The sequence below is a fragment of the Podarcis liolepis genome, assembly GCF_965112155.1.
Source record: "Podarcis liolepis genome assembly, chromosome: 13".
NCBI classification, from domain to species: Eukaryota; Metazoa; Chordata; class Lepidosauria; order Squamata; family Lacertidae; genus Podarcis; species Podarcis liolepis.
This window is the reverse complement of record NC_139573.1, coordinates 56986679-57010076: the sequence shown is the minus strand read 5'-3', so window position 1 is coordinate 57010076 and position 23398 is coordinate 56986679. Positions and strand designations below refer to the sequence as shown.

The 23398-nt window shown below is 46.2% G+C and overlaps 1 protein-coding gene and 1 long non-coding RNA gene across 2 annotated transcripts in view; both read right to left on the bottom strand.

Annotated features, from left to right (window-relative positions):
• The window catches only part of TNS3 (tensin 3), a 79149-nt gene that overhangs the window by 37956 nt on the left and 17795 nt on the right, over positions 1 to 23398 (bottom strand). The window contains 6 exon segments of the mRNA XM_083470910.1: positions 840 to 2090; positions 14717 to 14821; positions 18691 to 18714; positions 18717 to 18755; positions 19612 to 19738; positions 20517 to 20592. Of these exon segments, the coding sequence (XP_083327036.1) occupies positions 840 to 2090; positions 14717 to 14821; positions 18691 to 18714; positions 18717 to 18755; positions 19612 to 19738; positions 20517 to 20592 (1622 nt within the window).
• On the bottom strand, positions 12981 to 13359 carry LOC310691285. The gene is made up of 2 exons (XR_014518449.1): positions 13275 to 13359; positions 12981 to 13021 (listed from the first exon to the last, which is right to left on the bottom strand). It is a non-coding gene; the product is annotated as an uncharacterized lncRNA (long non-coding RNA).

Sequence of the window (23398 nt, the reverse complement as noted above, 5' to 3'; positions counted from 1 at the left end):
CCTGCTTGGCAGGGGGTTGGACTCGATGGCCCTTGTGGTCTCTTCCAACTCTATGATTCTATGATTCTATGAAAATAAACGCTGCTCACAATTCCAAAAATGTTCACAACTCTAGACTGTCTTTATACTGTACACCTTTAGGTGCCAGGCGAAAATGTCTCTCTTCAACCAGGCCTTTAGCTTGATTAACATCTTATACCCCTTTTTTTAATGTGTTTGTGAGAGGAGTGAGGTAGGGGGTTCACTGGTTTGTGCTTTTTTCTTCTTGTTTTTCTTATACATTTTCAGAGAGCTAAAGATGAAGGGCGGTACCCAAATTTAACTAATAAAATAACAATAAATAAATATTTGAATATACTCTCCCCTTACTCATCTGTCTCCCCAACCTGAACCTCACAAAACTAAAGCAACTGAAAAGAATGAGAACTACTTGATGAGTCGCCTGCCATTCTCACCCCCCAACATCTTCCCCTAGGGAGGATCTGGCGGGAGAGGAAGTAACACGAGAGACCCAAATCGTAACAGGGAAGATCTGATTGGCCACTTTGAATCTTGGGATTTCATGGTCTATGCGTGCCTCTTTGGGTTTAATATAATGATTGAAATATAAAGATAGAAATTATTTTGATATAAGGTGTAGAAAAAAACATATTAATGAAAAAAGATAAACGACTTCAGTTCCATCCCAATGTTCCAGAGATCTGTAATAGGGAGATAATGAGATACTCCATTTCTCAGTGACCAACTTTTAACATAGTCACACTATGCAATGGCAAATGGAAGATTTTAACCACTGAAGAAAAACATATTTCATTGATGCATCATGAAGAATCACTCACCCTGCTGAGGCAGGTTTCTGCCCAGGACCTCTGCCTTCCCATGGAATCTGGGGCTCATCCCAAACCCTCCCGTGTCCATTTTAGGGCTTGCAAGGCCATTCAGCTGACTTGTGTCTCTGCTGATTGTCTTGATACATGTGGGAATAGGCTCAAATGTTGGGTCCAGTTCTAATATTAATCTATTAAGCTGCTCAATGGACTGATCAATATCCAGGGTGGGGGAGGATGGCAAGCCTGCTGAATCGTTTCCCACGTTCAATCCCAGTTCAGGGTTATGTTGTAAGTTTAAAACCTCAGGGCCAGGGATTTGTGCTCTCTTGCTGGACGGCGGCATACTCCCAAGACTTCTCTGCACAGCATCTCTGCTGCTGGATCCCCGCAAAGGGGTGTCTGGACCTCTGGCCTGGCTGCGCAGGTTGCCGGAGTTCTCAGCCACACCATGAATGCCAAGCCGTACTTCATTCTCTGGGCTGTAAGCGTACTGGTGAGCGACGACCATTTGCTGTTCCCGCACCCATGTCTGGGTTGGGTAGCCCCTGAGGCTGGAGGCCTGTGGCTCGGTGGAAACGGCAGGATTTCTCGGCAGCTGCTGAGACGGCTCTGGGTCGGTGCCTCCAAAGTGCCTCTCATATCTGGCGTCTCCATCAATGTCCAAATCTGGGACCAGAGTGTTGCTGTACTCCTCCTCCAAAGTATTACTTCCAAAGCCATCTGACCGAAGAGAATTCTGGCTGCTTTTGTGGCAGCGGAAGTTTCCAAGGTGGTTGGAATGCTGCCCTTCGGAGGAGGACAAAGTCCCAAGGCTGCCCACACTGTGGAGGTCGTGGCTGGACACCTCGTCATCCAGAATGTCTGTTTCCCTGTCCTTGTGCTCCGCACCTCCATTCACGTGAACCTGAGCAGGCACTATGTGGCGAGTCCCACTGAACGTGCTTTGGGCATCGGTCATCTCCTTAGGAGGACTGGCTGAGTGCTGCAGACCAAGGCCGCTCAGCAATTGCGCCAGCCCCGCTTTCTCCAGGGGGCTCAGGACACTCTGGGTTTCTGGCAGGGGACGCTCTTCAGTCTTGTCCGTCCTCAGAGAGGCTGTAGAGTGTCCCGAGTCGCTGCCCACAGACAAGGCATAGTCCCTGGGGTCAGGGCTGGTGACTGCAGCAGCCGGGGCCCTGCGGGGAAGGGGGCTCTCACAGCAGCTTTTCTTCCTCGCTTCAGCATACAAGTTGCCCCCCGTGGGGTCCTGGGTGCGCAGGACTGCAAAGAAATACAGCAGGCATTATATAAGACGAAAGAGTAGAGTTGGGGAACGGGGGCAAGAAGAAACTATTTAATATTGTTTATTATTATTTATTAAATTTTTGGTTGCTTTATCTTGCCCAGGGCAGCCCAAAGCAACCCACAACCAAACAGACAACCCTCACACCCCCACGTTAAGGAAAAGGAGGCTGTGAGGAGGCGGGGCTTTCAGTCTTGGCAAGTGATCCATGGGGCCAGACCTACCTGGGATGAGATGCTGTGCTCATTAGGCCTGACACTCAACCAAGTCCGATAAGATTGTATTTTTCCTAATAATGAGTTGACTTCAACTCTGAAGAGTGTGATTACTGACTTGTGACACGAGGCCACCTGAGCCTCAAGCTGCAGCAAAGGATCCAGAAGGACCCGCTGGCTGCGTGCCCATTCTTTCAGAGGAGGCATCTTCACAGCCATCTGGTCTAGGAAACCGCCCCCGCCGCCAACAGCACCTCTGTCTTATCTGGCCTGAGCTTCAGTTTATTGGCTTTCATCCTGTCTAATATCGAGGCAACACACACACACACACACACACACACACACACACACACACACATTATAGACTTTTTTGGGGGGGAAACCCCTCCTAAACCCTAGATTTTAGTAAATGGTGAGATTTTGATTATTTGGAATGCGAAGGGAGAAATGCAAGCTGCCGAGGAATTCCTGGGTTATCCTGGGCAAAATGACATGGCCAAGCTAGGGCCATTAAGAAACAAGAGAGGGCGATTGAGAGCCCTTGGCAATGCAAGAGAGCTGTCCTCCCCCCTTGCCCTGAGGTGTGAACAGAGACTGGGGGGTTGGAAGGATGGCAGGGTAACTGGGTGGGAGGTGAGTGGGGGGGGGAGTCTTGAGGAAGGGTTGCTGGGAAGAAGAGGAAGGAAGGAAGACTGGAATCCATCTTGGGTAGGTGGGCTGAAAGCTGGCTCCCTTGAAATGACTATGCTGTAAGATCTGGATGCCCTCCATGCAGACTGAAAGTGTAAACAGGTGAATAAACCATTTTTCTTAAAGTTACGACAATCTCCTCCATGTCTCAATTCTCTAAAGGAGCACAGACCCTGGGTGAGTGCCTGGAACCCCTGGGATCTTTCAGGGAGGGAAGGTGGCACACAACTTTTGTAGCAATATATATATAATAATAATAATAAAAATAGCAGCAGACATTGCTATCATTAACTGTGCCAGAATGGATGATGAAATCACAATCATTTTACTCGCCTTATACAATTAATTCTGTAACAAGACTCACAAAAACAGAGCATTGCATGGAAGGGGTGAAAAGCACATTTCCCTACTTTGTTTCTGAAAACTGAATTATTCTGGTGCAAAGTTGCATTTGTATATCGGCTCCACAACCTACAGTGCTGGCTATTTATGTATTTATTTATTTGCAAATGTACAGCCCTGAGGTGACTAGACTTCTGCATCAGTTCCATGAGCAGCCCAAGTATGGGAATGATTTTTCTACATTGTCCAACTTCTGTTTTAGAAAACAAGCGAATGAAAAACACTTGTGGAGGGGAAGAGGTTATTCTATATTTAAGAAGGTGATACTTTAGTTCCTCATTAACAATAGATACAACATCATGCAATATAGAGAGGGGTCTTTAATTTAAGGGTATTTCACTCAGAAGGGACGCGGGTGGCGCTGTGGGTTAAACCACAGAGCCTAGGACTTGCCAATCAGAAGGTTGGCAGTTCGAATTCCCGTGACGGGGTGAGTTCCCGTTGCTCGGTCCCTGCTCCTGCCAACCTAGCAGTTCGAAAGCACATCAAAGTGCAAGTAGATAAATAGGTACCGCTCCGGAAGGAAGGTAAACAGCGTTTCCGTGCGCTGCTCTGGTTCGCCAGGAGCGGCTTAGTCATGCTGGCCACATGACCCAGAAGCTGTACGCCGGCTCCCATGGCCTGTAAAGCGAGATGAGCGCCGCAACCCCAGAGTCAGTCACGACTGGACCTAATGGTCAGGGGTCCCTTTACCTTTATTTCACTCAGAACATCATTTTAGTGGCCCACAGAGAATACGGTAATTTAAAAACCAATTACAAACCACGGTTTTAAAGAGGAGAGAGTAAGAATAAAATTCTGGCTACCCCTCACTCCCAAAACAATTACTTCAATATGTACTCCTGATAATCCACTATCTCACTCCACACGTAGCAGGAGGCTCTTCATCTCAGGGTCGTGGGTTTGAGCCCCACGCTGGACAAAAGATTCCTGCATTTGCAGGGGGTTGGACTAGATGACCCTCATGACCCTTCCAACTCTATAATTCTATTTCACTTGTTTTAAAAACTACAGTACATAGCCCAGCTGAAGTTAAGCACATCCTTACTCCAGAGGAGGCGGACAGCAGCCAAAGGCAAATGGATGGGAGAGAAAGGAGAGTGAGTCCGTTTCCCAGCTTCCTAGAAATACCAGCTGCTGCTGCAGGTCTTCTGGCACTCTTTGCCCCTAATGGGCATAAGCTCCACAAATGCTCAGCCAATTTGCAGATGACACCAAACTGGGAAGGGTAACTAATGCCGCAGCAGATAGAATTGGGACTGAAGATGATCTTAAGAGATTGAAGAACTGGGCCAAAACTAACAAAAAGAATTTCAATAGGGACAAATGTAAGGTTCTGCACTTTGGCAGGAGCTTAACATGAGGCATCAGTGTGAGGCAGCAGCAAGAAAGCTAATGCTATTATTCTAGGCTGCATCCACAGAAGTCTTGTGTCCAGATCAAGGGACGTCATAGTTCCACTCTCTTCCAGACCACACCTGGAATACGGTGTCCAGTTCTGGGCACCACAGTTTAAGAAGGATGTTGACAAGCTGGAAGGTGCGCAGAGGAGGGCAACCAGAATGATCAAGGGTCTGGAAACCAAGCCTTATGAGGAGTGGTCGAAGGAGCTGGGTATTCTTAGCCTGGAAAGGAGGAGACGGAGAGGAGATATGAGAGCCCCCTTCAAATATCTCAAGGGCTGTCCCATAGAGAATGGAGCAGGCTTTTCTTTTCTTCTGCTCTGGAAGGCAGGACCTGAACCAACGACCTTCAAGTTACAGGAAAAGAGATTCTGACTAAACATCCGGAGAACTTTTCTGACAGTAAGAGCTGTTTGGCAGTGGAACGGACTCCCATGGGAGGTGGTGGACTCTCCTTCCTTAGAGGTTTTTAAGCAGAGGCTGGATGGCCATCCGTCTTGGATGCTTTAATTAAGACACCTGCGTTGCAGGGAGTTGGACTAGGTGACCCTCAGGGTCCTTTCCAACTCCACAATTCCATGAAGTACCCTAATGGGCTTTTCAAAAGAATTATGATTTGAGGGAATAAACAAGGTGCTTTCTCCAAAGCTCTGCATTACACTCTCTGCACTTGAAGCTCATGCAGAAAATTTTAACGGTCTTTTGAGAGAGCCCTAACTTATTGGAAAAACAAATGAATGACTGCACAGCCATTCTGTCAGCAGCGCACTGGATTCCAAGCAAGAGCTTGCAGGTTTGATATCAACTGATGTGTCTCAAACCTGTGATTATACAGCTTGATCAAAGAGGGAAATCGGCTCTGTGGATTTGTTTACTACGGTAACTATAGTTACATGTAAATATTGTACCGTTTATATGGAACAATCAAACTTTTTCCATTTAAAGGAAAAACAAAACGTCAACTGCAGAGTAATTATTTTCTTTTGAGCAAACATGGTCCCACATTGACTTAGCGCAGCAGTAAGAGAAGGTGGGGTTAACCCCTCAAGCTGTTTTCCTGATAAAAACTGTGGCCTCCTCAATCCTGCTCTGCAGCCCAGGCCCATGAGGGAAAACCTATGGCAAGAGTGCAGGTTTTACTCATGAGGGAGGCGCACCAGTGTCCCAGTCCAACCTCCTACAAGCTGCTCCTTGCAAACCCTTGGAGCTCTGTGAGAGATTCCATCTCTGGCAACTTCAGGTGGAGCTGGAACACCCAGGAGAGCAGCTGCCAGTTGTGGTCGTCTTGAGCTGCATGGTCCACTGGTCTGTCTTGGGATAAGGCAGCTTTCTATGCCACCACGTAGGGAAAAGACGGCAGAGATCTGAGCATGTGATAGGAATCTGTTAATGAACAATAGTCTCCCAGCTTGTATGGTCCCTACAAGCCAATCCTTCCCCGGGGCCTCTCAGCTGAGTCGTGTTTAAAGCTATTCATGGACAGAGAGAAGATTGAATCACCTTTGCAAAAGATGGCAACACTCACCTCACGACCTGGCCAGAGGCTAGGACCACAGCTTCACATATAGTTAGAACTGCCAAAGGACAATAATTTCAGCAGTCAACGCCAGAGTGAATATTCCCTTTAGACCCAACTCAGATTTTCGCCTGCAAGAGCCCACTATGAGACAAGCACTGATGCAAGGAATGAGCAAAACAGCTTCTCTCTGGAAATTTTGGTGGAGTGCAGAATACATTTATTTCACTTTGTCCAAACTCTGAGGTGGTTTATAAAACCTGGAACAGATTCCACAATCCACTGTACCGTGTTCAAGGAGAACTAACAAAGCTACCTAACATCTCTTGGGGTAATGACACCACCCCCTTGCTCCACAGGCATGGCAGGGATCTTGCACATGTGCCTTTCAAACTGTGCTAGACCCACTTTGTACAGTATGCTGTTTTCAGAAACGTCCTGGAACTTCTAGTTATGGAAATCCTTCAGATATACAACTTGGGTGGAGAGATTCAGTGGGGATGAAGTTGCTCTGTCCCACCCCTGAGAAACCCTGCAAATCATCCTCTCAGGCTGAAGAAGCCACTGTGATATGGCTTTCCATGAGTGAAACTTAAGAAAGGGACAAGCACTAGGCAGGCAAAACACCCAGCTTGTGTGCTTTGCATGTCTGATAAAATAAAATATTTACGGAGAATACGCAGCAGGTAACATTTTCTTCACCTGACCTTCAAGGAACATTCCTTTCCATATGAGTCACTCAAATTATTTATACCAAATCATAAGGAGCTTACATGGTTCCTCAGTAATCCCTGCCCCCTTTTAACTCCACCATACAAAGAAGGGCCTTGTTCTTCATGCGCCAGTGAAGTCTGCAAAATGTTTTCCTTCCAATTTAACGGGCTGCATCTCTCAACTTACCTTGACTCGACCTGACTGAAGAATTTTAGAGATGAGGCACTCAATATTATTCTAAGCTGTTATTAAACAGGGCAAAATAAACCTCTCATTTCTATTTAAAAGAAGAACCAAAATATGAACGGTTGGATTCTAGGAAAGCACATAAGCTTGGTATTTTGTCAGCCACTCAGTGCTTGGTCATTTGCCTGTTTCTGAAGTCCCACACATGGGAAGTCTCTGCTGTGAAGACACTTCTGGCAAGTCTCTTTGCCACTTGCACCACCTGCTCACATCTTTAAAAGCCAAAGAGACTGATCAAAAGCTGCGAAACTAATATGCTCAGGCACAGCATGAAAGGAAAGGAAGTTTCCAAAAACAGGGGGAGGGAGAGAGGCTAGGAGAGCAAGACTTGACTGAAATGATCACCTTACCAAATATGCTGACACTCTCATTAACAGCTGAAATACTTCATTTCACTTCAAACCTTGCTCTCATTTTTCCAAGGAAACAGCCTTCTGCAAAAATGGTACAGTAACACAGCTGTCCAAACTCCGCCCTCCCCTCCCCCAAAAGAAAAGAAACCAAAAGCAGATTGAAACTGCAAAGCTGAGCTAGTGGCGATGGAATTTGTCTACATCAAACTGAAAACAACCCCTTTCTTTCCCTACACCGTTTCTCTTAAGCTCAACTCCCTCCAGGAAAGGGGGAAAGGAAATTCTTCTTGAATGACCGAGAGACCTGGTAAAATGCCAGCCCTGAATCTGAACTATAAACTGAATGGGATCAGCAGCCACACAGAGAAATATGGCTGCATGTGTATTTTTATGCCTACAAACAAACACACTGAAAGCAGATCCCATGAACAAAAGCAACGCCAAAGCCACGAACACTTACCAACTAAAGTTGATTAGGAGAGAGTTCTTAAACTTCCTCTGTGCAAAATTCACCCACTTCTGTTCCTCAGCTTTTTCTGATCTGTCTCACAGCTATCTCCTTTCCAGCCATTCAGGACTTGAGAAAGCACATTCAAAGAAGCAAACTAGCGAGGTAAATTCAGGAACTGTAGGGCCCAGTAATGACAGTTTTGACCCAGTTTTTCTAAATTGGGTTGGATAACGCTATATATGAAACTTATTTGCTTATCCTGCACCACCAGCTATCCCTCTTTAGGTAGGAAGTAATCTAGGTGCCCTCCCACACCTAAGAAATAAATCTCCGCCCTTAGGCAAAGCTGTACAAGCCCAGAACTGCATTCTCTGCAAGGGTAAGTCATTTCTGCTGTTTTGCCTTGCCTCCTTTGCTAAACACAAACTCACAAAGCATTGTATGAACATAGCATGTCTCTCTCACTCACATACAAACAAACAGAGTCTAAAGAAAATGGTATCTTACCTTGCGGAGGAATTACAGAAGCCCCATAACTTTTTGAAGCAGCAAAATGGTTGCCCTATTTTAAAATCAGCTTCACACACTACAACAGCAAACGCAACACACACAAAACTGCAGCAGCTGGAAAACACCATCAGTTTTAGCTACTTTGCCATTCTCGATGCAGCAGTTGCTGAAGGTAAATCGCTCTCACTAGAGAAGCAGGAAACTTTGGATTCAGAAGAAAAAGAGTAAAAATGTAAACATAAGGGAGGAGCCAGAGAGTGCAGTCAGGTTCTGTGAAATTTGAACCCTTGCAGCAAAGCGAGAGTGAAGCAGTGGTGTTTCAGACTACAAACTCTTTCTCACTTTCTTCTCCCCTCTGCCCATCTCACCACCATTAAGCCTTAGTCAACTGATGCTGGACCCCAACACGAGTCCACCTTAATTCTTGCATCACCAAATGACACAGATAGTGTTCTGTGAGGTTCTCCCCGGAACTGTTATGCAAATATTTGTTCTGAATGCCCACATCCTCATTTGGCTCACTCTCTATGCATCTCTGTGCAGCAAGCTGCAAAAGATTTGTTCAGTCCTAACCACACTCAGATTTTTATTTGGTAACAGCAGCTTCCCGCACTCAACAAAGCAAGCTCTGGTTCCTCATCTGGATAAACTCAAACTTCCATCCGCTTCTGCTGGTGGCCCAGCTGTGCCTCTATCTGGACAGGGATAGCTTGACTTCTGTCATATATGCTTTGCTAATCTCTAGGTTAGATTACTACAACGCAAAATGCTTTAGAAACTTCCAGCTAATGTGGACTTCAGCGGCCAGATTGCTCACCAGGGCAAGACAGCGTGAGCATATTACACTGATCCTGGCTGGACTGGACTGACTGCCAATTAGTTTCCAGGCCCAATTCAAAGGGCTGGTTTTGACCTATAAAGCCTTAAAGGGCTCAGGACTGTAAGAGCTCCCAGACAGCCTCTCCCAGACAGACTCAGACCCTGCAATCATAATCTGTGGGCCTTCTTTGGGTGCCTCCCCCATGAGAGGTCCAGAGGGTGGCATCAAGAGGACGGGCCTTTTCGGTGGTGGCTCCCCATTTGTGGAATGCTCCCCCCAAGGAGTCCTCCCTGGCACCTTCATTACATACTTCATTACATACATACTCATAACTGCTCAGTGATCTTCAGATGAAGGGCGGAATACAAATTTAATACGTAAATAAATAAGTCTGCAAAAATCTACAGTTCACTCCAGCAAATCATTACCACACCACAGCCCACAAAACTTTCTTTGAACCCTATGAAAACTTCCTGAAAACATTCTCTAATGTTAACCCATCCCAACCAAATGAGCCATGCCACAGGCTTCTTGTTTATGAGCCGTGGCCAGGAAAGGGGCTGCCTGTCTGGCAACAGGCATTTCAAAAGCTGTATAACAATGATGACTATAATTACTGCAAAGGCAATCAAACAGTATTCAAGCTAACAAACTAAACTTTGATGCCTGAAATGAAAAGACTAGAACTCAAAGTTCTAGTACTTGAATCTCAAGAGCAAGGCATCTTTGAAAACAACCCATTTTGTCAAATTGCCCATTGGAGAAGGGAGGCAGCAGCGAGTGCGTGGCAACTGCTCCACCCGAGCTGCCCCTGCTCTCTCTCTGGGTGGGCGCAGGCATGGCGATCGTCCACTTCCTTCACTGGACAGTGTGTGTGAGACTCAAGGCTTCTAATATTAAAAAATTCCAAGTGTACTTATGTGGAATCTAAAAACGCTGATATTGATGGAACCAGTTCCTAGGGCCAGCTGTTTCTGCTATTTTCTCGGGGAGAAGGGTTTTCATAAGATGCACTGGGCCACTGAACTAAATCAGCTTAAGTTGGGCTTCCTGGTGTTACAGTGAGGGGGGAAAGTATTTGATCCCCTGCTAAATTTGCCTCTTTGCCCTCTGACAAAGAAATGACCAGCCCATAACTTTAATGGTAGGTTTATTGTAGCTGTGAGAGACAGAATAACAACAGGAAACCCCCCCAGAAACCCAGAAGACAATAGTCAGAGAGTGATGTGCATTATAATGAGTGAAATAAGTATTTGATCCCCTATTAACCAGCCAGATGTCAGGCTACCTGGTATCTTCACTGTATGTAAGGAGCTGAGATTAGAAGCACCTGCTGTAAGGGAGAGGTCTTACCTGTAATCCCAGCTCGTTACAGTACCTGTACAAAAGACACCTGTAGACAGAAGCAATCAATCCAGCAGATTCCAAAGTAGCCACCATGACCAAGACCAAAGAGCTGTCCAAGGATGTCAGGGACAAGATTGTAGACCTGCACAAGGCTGGGCTGGGCTACAAGACCATTGCCAAGCAGCTTGGTGAGAAGGTGACAACAGTTGGTGCAATAATTCGCAAATGGAAGAAACAGAAAATAACTGTCAACCTCCGGGGCTGCATGCAATATCTCATCTCGTGGAGTTGCAATGATCATGAGAACGGTGATGAAGCAGCCCAGAACTACAGCCCAGAACTTGTCAATGATCTCAGGGCAGCTGGGACCATAGTCACCATGAAAACAGTTGGTAACACACTACGCCGTGAAGGACAGAGATCTTGCGGAGCCCGCAAGGTCCCCTTGCTCAAGACAGCACATGTACAGGCCCGCCTGCAGTTTGCCAGTGCACATCTGAATGACCCAGAAGAGAAGTGGGTGAAAGTGTTGTGGTCAGATGAGACCAAAGTCGAGCTCTTTGGCATCAACTCAACTCGCCATGTTTGAAGGAGGAGAAATGCTGCCTACAACCCCAAGAACACCATCCCCACCGTCAAACATGGAGGGGGACATATTATGTTTTGGGGGTGTTTTTCTGCTAAGCAGACCGAAAATTCTTCCTGATGTTTAGTTGGAATCTCCATTCTTGCAACTTGAATCTGTTGCATTGCTCCCTCTTCCATGTGACAGCCCTTGAGATATTTGAAGATGGCTATCATATTTCCTCTCAGTCTCCTCTTTTCCAGGCTAAATATACTCAGCCTTCTGCGACATTAGCTACCCCTCCCAGTTTGGTGTTACCTGCAAATTGGATGAGCATCCTCTCAATTCTGTCATCCAAGTTGTTTATAAAGACATTGAACAACAACAGACTCAGGACAAAACCCGGAGGCAGCCCACTGGTCACTTTTTTCCTGGATGACGAGGAACCATTAATGAGCACTCTGGATTTGGTAAGTCAACCACCTACAAATCCACCTATCATGGGGGACTTTGTTGAGAACCTGACTGAAATCAAGATACTACGCAATGTCCACAGCATTCCCACTAAGCTTGCAACTCTATCAAAAAAAGAAATGAGATTCATCTGGCATGACTTGTTCTCCAATAATTCTCAAAGATTACAGAGCGAGGTTCTGAGATTACATCTGTAAGGTTCTTTAGTAGGCTCGGGTGCAGCTCATCAGGCCCTGGAGATCTGAATTCATTCAAAGTCGCTAGGTCAGGGGTCTGCAACCTTTAAGACAAAAAGAGCCACTTGGACCCATTTCCGAAGGAAAAATAAACTGGGAGCCGCAAAACCAGGAAGGTGACGTCGGGACAGTGCGTGACTAGCGCACACCGCCCCCATGCGACGTCACAGCCAGTACAGCGCCCGCCACAGTGGAGAGTGTCGGGGCGCACAATGCGCCTCCTCCCCTCGCTAGTATCCGCCCCAGAGCCGCAGCAAAGGTGTTAAAGAGCTACATGCGGCTCCGGAGCCGCGGGTTGCAGACCCCTGCGCTAGGTGATCCCTTACTACCTCTTTTCCTATCTTGGGCTGCAGCTCCTTCCTTACACCATTTATTCTGTTATCACCTGGTTGGGCATTGCTTTCCATTTAGGTGGAGACAGAGGCAAAGTAGGTGTTGAGTAGTTCCGCCTTCTCTCTGTCAGCCAATAGCATTTGTCTGTCTTCTGCACGCAAGGGACCTACTGCTTACTTGTTCTTCCTCTTGCTTCAGACATAGCCAAAGAAACCTTTATTATTATTTTTAACCTCTCATGCAAGCCCTCCTGACCCTCTCTCTGCAACCGCCTTCCATGCTCAAAGCATGGATCTCTTCACAAGTGGGAAAAGAATTTAGAGAAGAACTAGATTCTGACATATGAGGAGATATCTTAAATAAGTTTCACATTCATCTGCTAAGTTTGCTTGATAGGGAACCTCTCAGGTGGGCACCATTGCCATTATAAGAGAACAAGGGAGGCATTCATACTGAGTTTCAGCACCTCCTTTTCTAGAAAAATAGTCCTGGTTTCAACTGTTGTTTTCTGGAAGAACTCCATGAAAAAAATTAAAGAAAACGTTTGTGTTGTAAACCCATTCTCTGTGTCAGGAAAAACCAGCTTGTCTAAGAACACAGCAGCATGAGTGTTTTATTGATTTGACAACAGATTCTGCAATTAAAGATAAGAAATCACTATCAGAGCTATCAGTTAAAAGGCGAATTTAAAGTTTTGTCAGATAAAGCTTTGGTTGCCACATGGAAATGGAGAGGGAAATGTAACAGTACATAATATTTTGGATTTTAAAATAAACTCACCTATTTTGTCTCCCAAATTTCTATCACCCCTCCCCTCTCTCACACACACTTCTTTCAAAGAACTGCATATACAGCTCAGAAATCAAACCACACATTTATTCACTTACCAGAAAGGGCACTGACTGGGCTGTTTTTGTTAGTAGGCATTTGCATTCCTTCCAAAGCACCAGAGCCAAAGTAATCTTGCCTCAAATCTAGAGTTTTGTAATACAGAGCAGCCCTCTGGGAAACCAAGTATTTAACTATGCAAGAGGGCACCTCCCCATTCAACTACTATTTACCTTGAGTTAAAAGGGGAGTAAGGGCGGGAGAAAGATAAACTGAAAAGTCAACTGTCCCAGGGGAAAAACAATCATCTTGTCATAGGTGAATTCCTGAAAGCCAGCTGCTGCTCACCTGGATGCAGTTCTTAATAACTCCAGAGAGACAAGGGCAGTTTCTAAAGCTTTGGTTTTCACAGTACTTATTGTCCTAACCTTGAAAGCTTCACCAAAAGTCAGCAAGAGTCTTTTACCAATGGCTGCTTTCCACTAACGCTGTAGTGGACCTCTCTTCCCAAGTGTAAATCTCTTTTTACTGACACCTGGCACTTTCATGGATTGCTGCTAAATTGCTGCAGGCACTGTTGGCATCTATCTACCAGGACCATCAAATGCCATAATTCTGTATTATTAAATAAATAAATAAATAAATAAATAAATAAATAAATAAATAAAATGTGGGATTCAACTTCAGCTTCCAAACAATCCCAAATTTCACTTTTTCCTTCCTCTTTTTACTGCACACAAGTTGGCTTCTAACCAGTGAAGAATCTTTTAAAGAACATATGTGCAAGAAAACAAACCACAGCTGGAATAAAGTAATTACAAACAATGTAGTTATACAGTGCCATAGGCAGGGCCGATTCATCTATGAAGAAAGGTGAGACAACCGCCTCGGGTGGCAGGATTCATAGGGGCAGCAGATCCGGCCTCCAAGAAACATATCACCCACTGTTGCTTCCATAGCTTCTACCATGTAGCTTGCAATCAATATTGGGAAACAATATTGGGAAACTGCAAAGCTGTGGGAGTTCTAATTAAAACCAGGGAGGTCTCTGCAGATGATAAACAACCATTGAACTTGGCCTTGTCTGCTACTGTTGACTATAAATAACAGCCTTGCTTACTATGAAACTGCAGCTGATGTGGAATTTGTCAATATGACTTAATGGATCCTAATCTGGACTTCAGTAGAGCATTGTCATTCATTTATTCTAAGTCCCTGTGTGCACATCTGAACACTGCAAAACATGTCAAACAACTGAGTTAGCTGATGGCTTTTTTTAAAAAAAGAGGGCATGAGGTCAGAGGACATCAGGGAAGCTGGCAAGGTGAATACGGTACTGTACTGTCCTATTGTAATAATGTGAAAAACCTAATAAACTAGGTTTTTTGGAAAAACAAAAGCCATGAATGACAGCAAGACTGCAAGCACAGCTGGACAGGCTGAGAGGGACCTTGCTGGCTTCCTCATCGCTTGTATTGTTCACTTCCTGGTAGCAACTCACCTTCCTCATCAGCACTCATGTTTTCGTAAGAATCCCAGCAAATCAGTGGATCGGAACAGCTGAACTCCACTAATACACCATGGCCATTCTGTAGTTGTTCACGTCCTGAAAGATGAGAACCAGAAGTTTAAGTTAGGTATCTCCAAATACACCCCCCCCCCCAATCAGCACTGGCTAGTTTACTGAGGTCACTATGGGGGGCAGAATCACTTTTTTGAGTTTCACTTCCTCATCAAGAACTAGAACAAGAAGTGACTCAAATGTGCAGGGAAAGAGAAGCTATGCTGCGAGGCAGACTGCACCACTTAGTAGTAGAGGCGAGAAGGTCTCATGGCTGAATTCTTCCCCACCTCAAAACTCTCTGTATGTGAAAAAGCTAGCACATACCGGTAAGTGAAGATGTTCAGTTGCTTCTTCCCGAAGTTCTAGCTTTCTTTGAGCTGACAGTTCAGGTGCGGGGAAGAACTGAAAGGTGCATTTTCCCCTCTGCATTAAATAACTAATGAATGTAAGCCCATAAAATCATGCCTAGGGCTTTAACTATCAGTATTTCTGATGTTTTCATTTCCCAATAAAGTTAACTGGAAGTTCTGGGCTTCCTCCCCACCCCCCACCACAGCCCAAGGAATTTATCACTGCAGATAACATGGTTGTGTAATAAGGTCCAAAGCTCACCGCAGTGGTGATGCAACATGCAAGCAAGAGTTTAGCTGGAGCTCCCAGGCCCTGATCCTGCTTCTTTTCTTACTTTGCTTCTAGAGCAGCCAAAGCACAATGGTGATGAGATCTCAGCCACCCACCACTTCAATTTGTGGAAGGCCTGCTGCAAAGTACTGTGTCCAGAAAATCCTGTTGACATCTCTAGCACAGAGGAAACCCCGACAGCAAGACCCAGAGTTGGCCTAAACCCATATCTATACATGTAAGGTGGTAGCATTTCCAATTTGAATGCCAATTTGTATCATGGGGTCTTGTCCTAAGCCTTCTAAGCAGGGCTTTTTCTTAGAACAAAAGGTGCCTGTTCTCGCCAGGAAGTTCTTACAAGTAAGTGCCACACTTTAAACCTTTGGGGGGGGGGGATTTGTACCCTTGAGTACCCCCAGAAAAAGCAAAACTCACCCTCCTGAAGCACAAACAGAAGCACCAATAAACAATTGTTTTTTATTGTTCCTTTTATGCAGCTTCATTTCAGGGGAAATACTGAGGGCTTACCTTTTTTCAAACCATCAAGGTAAAGTGGGCTTCACATAGAAGGTTTAAAAACAAGTAAAATTCTAACATGGTTTCCTAGTGGATGAAGTAAGAGCTGCATTCTGAGGTGCACTGAAATCAGTTTCACACAGATTACTGCCAGCTACTGGTTGTGGTTCGAGGACCCGACCCCCGCAATGTGGAATGAATACGCAAGGACACGTGATGTAAGGTTAATGGGCAAGAAAAGGCCACAACTTTATTGATTACAGCAGTGAAAAGGTATTGGCTTAGGCATTGGATGTCTAAAACAGTGTTTCCCAACCGGTGTTCCGCGGCACACTAGTGTGCCGCGAGACGTTGCCTGGTGTGCCGTGGGAGGGAGGCGGGCGAGTCGGGTGGCGAGAGGCGGGGCGGCGGCGGCATCTCCTGCTGGATGCAAATCCAAACATGGCGGGCGCCTCCCTCGCTCCTTTGTAGGCGGACCATCGAGAGAGAAAGAAAAGGAGGCGAAAGAGCGAGAGAAGGCGCCTGCGCGAAAAGAGGAGCGAGCAGTGCGCCTGCGCGCCGCAGCGCCCGAGTGCAGTGAAATTCCGTGAAGAGGGGAGGGGGGGCTGGAAAAGAGAGAAAGGAAAGATTTTTCATTTAAAAAAAAAAAAAAAGGAAGAGGGAAAGAAGAGAAAAAGCGGCAGAAGCTGAGGGGAAGGTTTCCGTGAGGGAGAGAGAGACAGAAACGCGGGGCTGGCGGGACCCCTCCTCTTCCGCCACGCGTCGCCCGCCACCGCCTCAGAATCTCCTCAGGAGCGGCGGCGGCTGCTCCCCCTCGCCCCCTTCCTCCCCCCCAGCCCCCTCCCAACCCCCGGACGAGGGACGCGAGGCGGCGTCGCTGAGAGGACGGGAAGGCCCCCGGCGGCGGGGTCGGCTCGCGCAAGGAGGGGCGAGCGTTAGCCGGCTGGCTCTAGCCTGGCAAGTGGAGGAGGAGGAGGAGGAGCACGCCGTCGCTTCCACAGCAGCCGCCCCACACTCCCCTCCCCGGGCACCGGCGGGGAGAATGACGGAGCTCCAGTCCGCGCTGCTACTGCGGAGACAGCTGGCAGGTCGGTCCGTCCGTCGGTCGGGGCAAAACACACCACAGCGCAGGCAGAGGCAGGCAGGCCCGTCTCTCCCTGCCCCCCCCTCGGACCTGGCCGGCCTGGGGTTTGCACCCCAAACATTCATGTCCACCCCAGCTACACAAGCCACAACTTGCTCTCAGTTCGATCTGTCAAATAACTCACCTATCATTCACATAAAGAACCTAGTCTATCCTCAAACGTCAGAATGTACCTCCTCTCTAGCTTCCCCCACTTCATCTAGGCACTTTCAGCCCTTACTTAACCCACCCCAGCCTGCTTACTCTTCCTTCATTTGCTATAAAAACTAAATACAGAGAGAGACTGAGAGCTGTTGACGAAGAGCTACGTGTGTGTCTTTCTTCGATTCCAGCCAGAATATCAGCTTTGTGTTCAGCCAAACAGGCCCAGGTTGCGCACTGAATAAAGTATTTTATAATTTTTCATATTTCTGTTTACTTACTATTTCATAATAAAGTAATTATAAAATACTTTCTTTGTGTTTATTTGATTCCTATTAAAGAGAGTTACTTTATATATAGTCAATATAGGCACAGAGTTAATTTTTTAAACATTTTCTAATGGTGGTGTGCCTCGAGATTTTTTTCATGAAACAAGTGTGCCTTTGCCCAAAAAAGGTTGGGAAACACTGGTCTAAAACAAGGGGGTTTATTCACCAGTAGGTGGAGCCTGTTGATGCTCATCCAACTATAGGCTCTCCCCTGATGTCACCGGGGGTCGTGCCATGGCCTCCCGCCAAGCAGGCATCGGACAGAGTACACAACCGCCAGATTCCTTTAACGGAATACCCAAAAATTGAAGGCATAGGCGATGGCCACACCCAGCCCTTCGACACACCACAACACATTATTCCAATGCCTAACCTACCCACCAATACCACAAAAAGTTGTGACGATTGCTACGAGGTAGGCGAAAAAACCACAAGGCCTAATGCCAAATGGAAAAATTCCTACCAGGCGCCCTGGACAACCAGGGCGACCAACCTAAGGTCCATAGCAAGGCCAATGAACTGAGACCCGGAGCTCAAAGGGAGTGGAGGGTGGGTGACTCGCAACAAGACGAAGGAGAGAAGAATGGGGCCGAGGAGGAGCTGGCGCCGCAGCAAAAGGCTGCTATACCCGCCCCCTCGGAGGCACCTGGTTGGGTGCCTGCCGAGGGGCGTGGGCGCCAGCCAGGTGAGAGAAGGAGGCAGGGGGCTAATGCCCCCTGCTAGGGGCAGAGCTCGGGCTCCCGCCCACAACCACTCCCCTCTCTTCCAGGGAGGAGAGTCTTTGCCGACCAAGCCAGGGGAAATATTTCTAAATGAAACTAGGATATTGCAGATGAAGGCTGAAATGCAAAGGCACAAATCACAGACTTGCACTCACGGGACAGCTGCATATTCCTGCATTGTACGGGGTTGGGATCACATGATCCTCAAGGTCCCTTCCACCTCTAAAAAAACATATGATTCTATGTACTGAAGGTTATCAGCCCCCATTCCTCCCGAAGGGAGAGCTGAAACATGTACAACGTCCTTTGGTTCCCAGCCATTGACTAAAGTCCCATGAGTCCTTCCTCAGTGAGCCCTTTGGACTCAAGTGAGCCTAGTCTGGAGTTACAACTTATAGGATTCAGCTGTAAGGCAGGAAATTTTTGAGGGGTACTCACCTTGGATTTTTCCTGAGGATCCTAAAGCAACAGTTCATCTTTTCCATAATCAGGGAAATGTTCATCTGTGAAAGGTACCACAATTTGTTTTAGAAAGTTAATTTCCCAGTAAACAGTCGGGCACATATGGAAATCAAGATTTTATAGAAGGATTATTTCATCTGAAGACACTTAAAAATTATTGATGCTTTGGCCCAAAGGACAAAGGAGTTAAAAAATCAATGCCTGGTTACCAAACGTTTTTTGTTTTTTTTTTAATGTGCACAACATATTTATTTATGTGGGTGTTGGAAGGAGGCCCTGCTCCCTGCTCTGCAAGGCCCCTTTCTACCTGGCCTCACCCCCACCCCCACTCCCACCCGGAACAGCTAAAAGGTTCCTGGGAGGCCACTGGGACATGGCTGCTGCTGGAAATGCTTTTAAATGCTTTTAAATAGTTTTTAATCTGTGGTGTTTTAAATGTTGGGTTTCTTTGTTTTTGCTCTGTTGGAAGTGGGCTGTGCACCTGGTCCTTCAGGGGCAGTTACCCCATTCAGGATCAGGTAGTCCTCCACACCTACCCGCCCCGTCCCCCCAAAACAGTACTTCTGTCTGGATGAGTGTTCAGACCCCTGGGCTCTCACTTGTGGGGTGCCTCAGGGTTCCGTCCTCTCCCCCCGGCTTTTCAACATCTACATGAAGCTGCTGGGAGAGATCATCAGGGGGTTTGGGCTGGGTGTTCATCAGTACGCAGATGATACCCAGCTCTACCTCTCTTTTAAATCAGAACCAGTGAAGGCAGTGAATGTCTTGTGTGAGTGTCTGGAGGCGGTTGGCAGCTAACAGATTGAGACTGAATCCTGACAAGACAGAAGTACTGTTTAAGCACATAGATGTGCTTAAATCCTCCTCTGCCATCTTCAAAGGTAGGTGGATACTTGCCTGTGTTTGCATTCTCCAAGTCCTCTTTGTCAAACACCAGACTATATCCTTGAACAGCCCCTGTGTGGAATTGCAGGCAGAAAATATCACAGGTGGTACATCCGTATTTTTTATGGCAGCATTTCAGCTGAAATAGAGGAAAACACAGGTAAGGCAACTTCCAGTATTCATGCAGGCACAAAATGCTTAGGTATGTAGCAGAATATATCAGCAAAAAAATCCATATACTGTACTGTGGGGCAGGTGTGTGGTGCACAGTAAGCGTTGGTTTAGCCATGAGAACCCCAAGATGCAAAACTTTGCTTAGCCATGAATCTTGCTGGATAGCTTCAGGCAATGCAGACTGTTCCTCTGGCCATAATCCCTCAGAGTAACCTCACAGGGCTATAGTAAGAATGAGACCATAGCCACTCTTAGTCCTTGGAAAGAAACCTGGGCTGGGCCCTCTAGGCTGTCCATCCACCTTAATCAGTCTTGTCTCTAGATCTCAACCATTTCAGACGGCACCGTCCCTGCCCAGTGCAGCCTGCAACCTAAGAACCTGATTCAAAGCTAAGCAAAATCTACAGGATGTTGAATTTTAGCCAACCCTGTTCTATAGGGCCTTCTAGTCTTACTTCTCTGCCTTGTTGTTAGACATATTGAACAGAAAGGATCCAATTTAGTTTGTAAATAAAGTCATAATAATACCCAGTATAATGTACTAAGTGACTTTTTATCTATGGTTTTCTTGATGACTCTTTACATTGCCTCATCTCTGGATAACCTTTTGAGCTGCCTAAATTTAGCTAAAATACTAAATATTTGTAGGTTTTCTTCCTCCAAGGAAGATGGAGACAGTGTTTTTCTGTAGAAAAAATACACCCAGAGCATTTAAACATCAACGAAGTCCAGTTAATGCTTACCATAACATCTCCCTTCAGCAGCTGGGCTGGTTCCACTCCAATAGAGACACTGTTTTTATTCTCTGGCCCCACACTACTTAAAGAACAAAGAAGGGGAATTATGTGAGAGGCTGTATTTCAAAGTGCCGTCAAAAGAGATAATTTTGAACTCCAGGAGTCCAAATGGCTGAAACCTGATTTATACATTTAAAAAATCTCAGCCCCTCTGGGATTGTACCAACTCATCAAGTAGGTGCAGGAATAATATTGTTTAACTGAACCATTTTCACACAGAAAAATAGCTGCTTAGGGAGAAAGTGGCTCTCTCCATTTGGGATTCCTGATACAGAAGAGAACATGGAGTGTATTCAGATGCACACTCTGGACTTGATTTCAAAAAGCTGATTTCAAAAAGCTGATTTCAAAAAGCTTAAGGAACAACTGGGTGAAAATCCATGGTCAGAAATATGCAAAGAGAAGGGAGTTCAGGGTGGATGGGAGTTTCTTAGAGGTGAAATATTGAAGGAACAATTGCAAACAATTCCAACAAGAAAGGAAAGTGGGAGGCATCTAAGGAAACCAGTGTGGCTGCCTAAGGAGCTCACAGGTGAGCTGAGAGTTAATAGAGGCATGTACAGTATAAGAAATGGAAGAAAGAAAGGGGAAATCACTAGGGAGGAATCTACATGAGTAGCCAACACTTGCAGGGAGAAAGTCAGGCAGGCTAACTTTCAGAATGAGTTCAGGCTTGCAATAATAATAAGAGTTTATTCATTTCTGTTTGAAGGAAGAGGAAGAGCAGCAAATGGTAGGTCCTTTGCATGGAAAAGATGGAGAAATGCTATTGGGTAACAGAGAGAAAGCAGAACTGCTCAACGCCACTTTGCCTCTGTCTTCACCCAGAAGGAAAGCAATGACCAACATGGTGGTAACAGAAGAAACAAGGCAAGGAGGGAGCTGCAGCCCAAGCGAGGAAGAGAGGTGGTCAGGGAACACCTAGCTACTTTAAATGAATTCAGATCTCCAGGCCCTGATGAGCTGCACCCAAAGGGTATTAAGAACCTCGCAGTTGTAATCTCAGAACCTCTACCTATAATCTTTGAGAGTTCTTGGAGAGCAGGGGAGGTTCCTGCAGACTGGGGATGGACAAATGTTAGGGGCGGGGAGAGGACAGCTTAGTATCAATACCAGAAAAAGTCATGGAACAGACCATTAAACAGTTGGACTGTAAGCAGTCAGAAAAGGATTTTGTGGTTACTAAGAGACAGCTTGGGTTTCTCAAAAACAAGTCATGCCAGAGTAATCTTATTTATTTTTAAAATATAGAGAGAGTTACAAGCTTAGTGGATCAGGGGGATGCTGTGGATATAACATTGCTTGATTTCAATAAAGCTTTCAAAAAAGTCCCCCATGATATTCTTGTGGAGAAGCTGGTAAAATGTGGGCTGTGCAATGCTAGTGGATTTGACTGAGTGAACCCAAAGAAGCATCAAATTTGCAGATGACACCAAACTGGGAGGGGTAGCTAATACTGCAGAAGATAGAATCAGGACTCAAGATGACCTTAACAGACTGGAGAACTCCACCATGTGAAGAAAAGCACTGAGCTGCCCACCTTTTCTCCAAGCCAGTCTGTCAGGTATCCCTTGCAAGTCCTTTTCACATGCAAAGAGGATACTTGAGACAAGAGATATGTGACCGCCTCAAAATCTTAATGGTCAGAAAGAGTCTGGGGGTCACTCCTCCCACGTTAAGCGAAAGACTTAAAAAAGCTGATCCGCTTCTTGCAGCACCAGGAATCCAGGTTCCCTCTTAGCATCAGGCTTCCAAACTGGGCTTTCTGTGAAGTTGACCATCCTTGCTGCTTATGAGTAAACCAGAACTGGTGCAGCTAGGATTCTTGGGGCCCTCTTGGTGGCTGCTCCCAAACTTTGGAACTCTCTCCCTGGAGAAGGTAGAATGGCTGCCTCCTTGTTATCCTTCCGTCAGCAAGTGAAGACCTTCTTGTTCCAAATGGCTTTGGGAATCTGACTGCCTTTAAGGAAAAGACTGGTGCTGTGCCCTTTCCACTGGAATTATCTGTATGTTTTAATAGGTCTTAGATAGATCAATACAGATAGAGGTAGAGATATAATTTTATTTCTATTTCTATTTTATTGTTTTTTAATTACAGGCGGCAATCATTCTGCATGGCGGTTCTGTTCCTGGAACCCACATGTCAAATTCCCCCCACCCCTGGTCTGCCCCCATTCGGCCTTCTTCCAGGTCCAAAAGGCTGCATGCGTCAGTGATTGCGTCAGTTGGACACGCCTAAAGTGGTCACTGCCTGTATGATAGTAGTAATAGTAGTAGTAGTAGTAGTAGTAGTAGTAGTAATAATAATAATAATAATAATTGTCAGGGAACTGACATCGGAGCCAGAGGCGGAGGGAAGGCTCTCAAGTGATGCTGGAGAGGGACCCAGAAGGGAGAGAGGTAGCTCACTGGGGGAAGGAAATCAGCGCAACACCAGGGATAAAGGGGGGCAGATGGGGGAATCGGCGAGAGGGCTCCAGGACTCCTCGCTGGACACCAGCAGGGAGAGCATGGGTCCTCCGCTACCCACACCCTCCCTGCGCAGAAGACTTCCGCGCAGGGAGAGTAGGAGGAGACTTGGCGTCAAACAGCTTTTATGCTGGAAAAGGTTTAAGAAACGCCCACTGACGGATTCTGCTAGCGACTGAGGCAGCCACAAAGTGAAGGGCTGTCCAGACAGAAAAGGTTTAACAAGGCAACATAGCCAGGAGTGGCGGTAACTTACGCACGAGCAACCCCTATATTCATTACAATAATAATAATAATAATGTCCTTTTAGAGCCACAGAGTTCAGATTTATTTAGCAATCTGTTTTGACCTTCTGCCAG